This window comes from Gastrolobium bilobum, unplaced genomic scaffold, assembly GCF_033153095.1.
Source record: "Gastrolobium bilobum isolate Gb01-03AN ecotype WA unplaced genomic scaffold, APGP_CSIRO_Gbil_v1 utg25654, whole genome shotgun sequence".
NCBI lineage: Eukaryota > Viridiplantae > Streptophyta > Magnoliopsida > Fabales > Fabaceae > Gastrolobium > Gastrolobium bilobum.
This window is the reverse complement of record NW_026896382.1, coordinates 1-4,322: the sequence shown is the minus strand read 5'-3', so window position 1 is coordinate 4,322 and position 4,322 is coordinate 1. Positions and strand designations below refer to the sequence as shown.

Genomic DNA, 4,322 nt, shown 5'->3' with positions numbered 1-4,322 from the left:
AATTCCGTCGAAAACGGGTTAATAAAATAAATGGAAAAGAAATTTATTTTGTGAAGTTTTTTACGGAAAAATAATTCCGTCAAAAACGGGTGAATAAAATAAATGCAAAAGAAATTAATTTTGTCAAGTTTTTCGACGGACAAAGAATTCCGTCGAAGATTTTTGACGGAAAAATAATTCCGTCGAAGATTTTTGACGGAAAACTAATTCCGTCGAAAACGGGTTAATAAAATAAATGGAAAAGAAATTTATTTTGTGAAGTTTTTTACGGAAAAATAATTCCGTCAAAAACGGGTGAATAAAATAAATGCAAAAGAAATTAATTTTGTCAAGTTTTTCGACGAAAAAATAATTCCGTCGAAGATTTTTGACGGAAAACTAATTCCGTCGAAAATGGGTGAATAAAATAAATGGAAAAGAAATTGATTTTGTGAAGGTTTTCGACGGAAAATAGATTCCGTCGAAAACGGATGAATAAAATAAATGGAAAAGAAATTGATTTTGTGAAAGTTTTCGACGGAAAAATAATTCCGTCGAAGATTTTTGACGAAAAATGAATTCCGTCGAAAACGGATGAACAAAATAAATGGAAAAGAAATTCATTTTGTGAAGTTTTTCGACGGAAAATTGATTCCGTCGAAAACGGATGAATAAAATAAATGGAAAAGAAATTGATTTTGTGAAAGTTTTCGACGGAAAAATAATTCCGTCGAAGTTCTTTGACGGAAAAGGAATTCCGTCGAAAACGGATGAATAAAATAAATGGAAAAAAAAATTGATTATGTGAAATTTTTCGACTGAAAAATAATTCTGTCGAAGATTTATGACGGAAAACAAATTCCGTTGAAAATGGGTGAATAAAATAAATGGAAAAGAAATTGATTTTGTGAAGGTTTTCGACGGAAAATGGATTCCGTCAAAAACGGATGAATAAAATAAATGAAAAAGAAATTCATTTTGTGAAGTTTTTCGACGGAAAAATAATCTCGTCGAAGATTTTTGACGGAAATTGAATTCCGTCGAAAACGGATGAATAAAATAAATGTAAAAGAAATTCATTTTGTGAAGTTTTTCGACGGAAAATTGATTCCGTCGAAGATTTTTGACGGAAAACAAATTCCGTCGAAAACAGATGAATAAAATAAATGGAAAAGAAATTGATTTTGTGAAAGTTTTCGACGGAAAAATAATTCTGTCGAAGATTTATGACGGTAAACAAATTCCGTTGAAAATGGGTGAATAAAATAAATGGAAAAGAAATTGATTTTGTGAAGGTTTTCGACGAAAAATGGATTCCGTCGAAAACGGACGAAAAAAATAAATGAAAAAGAAATTAATTTTGTGAAGTTTTTCGACGCAAAAATAATTTCGTCGAAGATTTTTGACGGAAAATGAATCCGTCGAAAACGGATGAATAAAATAAATGGAAAAGAATTTCATTTTGTGAAGTTTTTCGACGAAAAATTGATTCCGTCGAAGATTTTCGACGGAAAATGAATTCCGTAAAAAATGGATGAATAAAATAAATGAAAAAAAATTGATTTTGTGAAAGTTTTCGACGGACACGAGAGTCATGGAGTTCATGGAAAGAGTTTTTGTGGTGCATTCTGGATTTTACAGGACACGAGAGTCATGAAGTTCATGTTTGAAATTTAACTTTTGTGTTAATTTGCAGCTGACTGGTAATTACTGCATTTAAGGTACGTATATGTAATTGAATCATTGTTATACAAGTTTTGGTATTGCTAGGTTCATCCATACACTAAATCCTTGCATATAGCCATCGTTGAAATAATTCCTTATATGATATTTATATTTGAAGCTTTTCTTAGCATTTTTAACTACTTTGATACGGAGCACATGATTAGGCCCTACCACCTCATCATTTTTTAATAAATTGAAATACACTACCAACAATTTTTTACAAAAAATTTACTCTTATTAGGAATATAACATTTCAAAGTTAATCCAAGGGCACAACTCTTAAACCTATGGATTGCACAAAATAACCTCAACACAAGCAGGGGCTTCACTCCTTTGCTGATAATCATTGATTATTCTCTTGCAGCACATTTAACTCTATGGCAGGATCAGATGATAGGATTTGGATGTACAACCGCATAAATGGTTCAAGGTCAATCACTTTACAATTCCAGCATGGCATTGAGAGGTTCATACAGTTTGCTATAGAACATAGCACCAACTCAATGACTGAGTTCCGTTGTCCTTGTAAAAAGTGCAAGTGTGTGAAATTCCTTAATGCAGACACATTGAGGGTGCATTTGTGTAAGTACGGCTTCATGCCTGATTATTGTTGCTGGTCGAGCCATGGAGAAACTCCGCCAAATTCCCCCCCAGTGGTTGACAGACACTCATATTATGGTGGAAGTGGTAATCGAGATAACTATGAACAATATGAGCAATTGGTCATAGATGTTGCAGGTCCACATATTGGCACGCACCTACAGGGTGACACAGATGAAATTCAACAGTTAATGCATGAAGATCCTAATCCGGAAGCACAACAATTTTTCAACATGCTTCAAGCTTCCCAACGTCCATTGTGGGATGGTTGTGAGACACACACTACCTTATCTACTTGTCTAACAGCCCTAAGCTTGAAGACAAATTATCAAATGACTGAGGGGTGCTTCAATCAATGGATGAAGTTTGTTGGAGATGTCTTGCCAAAAGGGCATTCGCTGCTAAAAGATTTTTATAATGCAAAAAAATCGGTGAAGAATCTCGGTCTTAAAGAAGAGAAGATACATTGTTGCCCTACTGGATGCATGTTGTTCTATAAAGAACATTCTGAACTCAATACTTGCGAAATTTGTGGGGAAAATCAATATAAATATGTAACAAAAAATGGAAAGGTGAAAACTTCACCATTAAAGAAAATGTGGTACTTTCCCCTGGTACCTAGGCTTCAAAGATTATACTCTTCAGTGCAGACAACTTGTCAGATGAGATGGCATCGAGAGCATGAAAGAAATACTGATTCGTTGACACATCCATCAGATGCCGAAGCATGGTTGCACTTTGATGAAAAACATAATGATTTTGCTCAGGAACCCCGTAATGTCCGACTTGGCTTATGTTCAGATGGGTTTGCTCCTTTTGATCAGACAGGGAGGACATATTCTTGCTGGCCAGTTATTATTACTCCATATAATCTACCACCATGGATGTGCATGCGGAGAGAGTTCTTGTCCTTGTCATGTATTATCCCTGGGCCTTCAAACCCAAAGCGTAACATTGATGTGTATCTGAGACCTCTGATAGATGAATTGAAAATGCTATGGACTGATGGGGTCCTAACATATGATGTTTCATTGAAGCAGAATTTCGTGATGCGGGCTGCTTTGATGTGGACAATTAATGAATTTCCTGCGTATGGTATGTTGTCTGGTTGGCAGACAATGGGGAAGCTTGCATGTCCTATTTGTATGGAACAATGTAAAGGGTTCAGGTTGCAACATAGTCGTAAAGTATCATGGTTTGACTGTCACCTTCCTGCCATTGAATCATCCTTACAGGAAAAATAAGCATGCGTTCATAAATGGCAGGGAAGAAATATCAAATATACTACAAAGGCTTAGCGGGGAAGAAGAATGGCTAAGAGTGAGATACAGGTCGACTGCAGAGGAAGTTCCAGTCTTTGTTGAAGATCAGGAATATGGGCAATATCACCATTGGACAAAGCGAGCTATATTTTGGGAATTGCCTTATTGGAAAGATCAATTATTGAGACACAATCTTGATGTCATGCATATTGAGCGAAATGTGTTTATGAATATACTGAACACAGTGATGGACACAAAGGGCAAAACAAAAGATACCAACAATTCAAGGAAGGACCTTCAGATCCACTGCAAGCGACCTCTCCTACATTTAGTGGTTCATCCAAATGGAAAGGTTAGTAAGCCCAAAGCTAATTACACCTTCAATAAAGAGCGACGAATTGAGTTACTACAGTGGGTGAAAGATCTTAAATTCCCCGATGGCTATGCATCCAAGATGTCCCGATGTGTTAATATGAGAGAGGCAAAGTTATTTGGGATTAAGAGTCACGATTGTCATATCTTCTTCCAGAGATTGCTACCATGGGCATTCAAAGCATTACCTAAGCCTATTTGGAATGCACTGATTGAGTTAGGAGTCTATCTTAAGGACATATGTGCATCTCAATTGAGTGTGACAAAATATCAAGAGATGGAATTGAATGTCCCAATAATGATATGCAAGTTGGAGATGTTTTTTCCGCCTAGTTTCTTTGACTCAATGGAGCATTTGCCAATACATTTGGCATATAAAGCTAG

General features: G+C 35.6%; 1 protein-coding gene across 1 annotated transcript; it reads left to right on the top strand.

The window, feature by feature from the left end:
- Positions 1-2,081: 2,081 nt before the first annotated feature.
- On the top strand, positions 2,082-4,308 carry LOC133299470 (uncharacterized; the record flags this gene model as incomplete). Its single annotated transcript, XM_061498935.1, has 2 exons — positions 2,082-3,472; positions 3,540-4,308. Coding segments are annotated over exons 1-2 (2,160 nt in total), but the record flags the coding sequence as incomplete, so codon positions are not given.
- Positions 4,309-4,322: the final 14 nt, after the last annotated feature.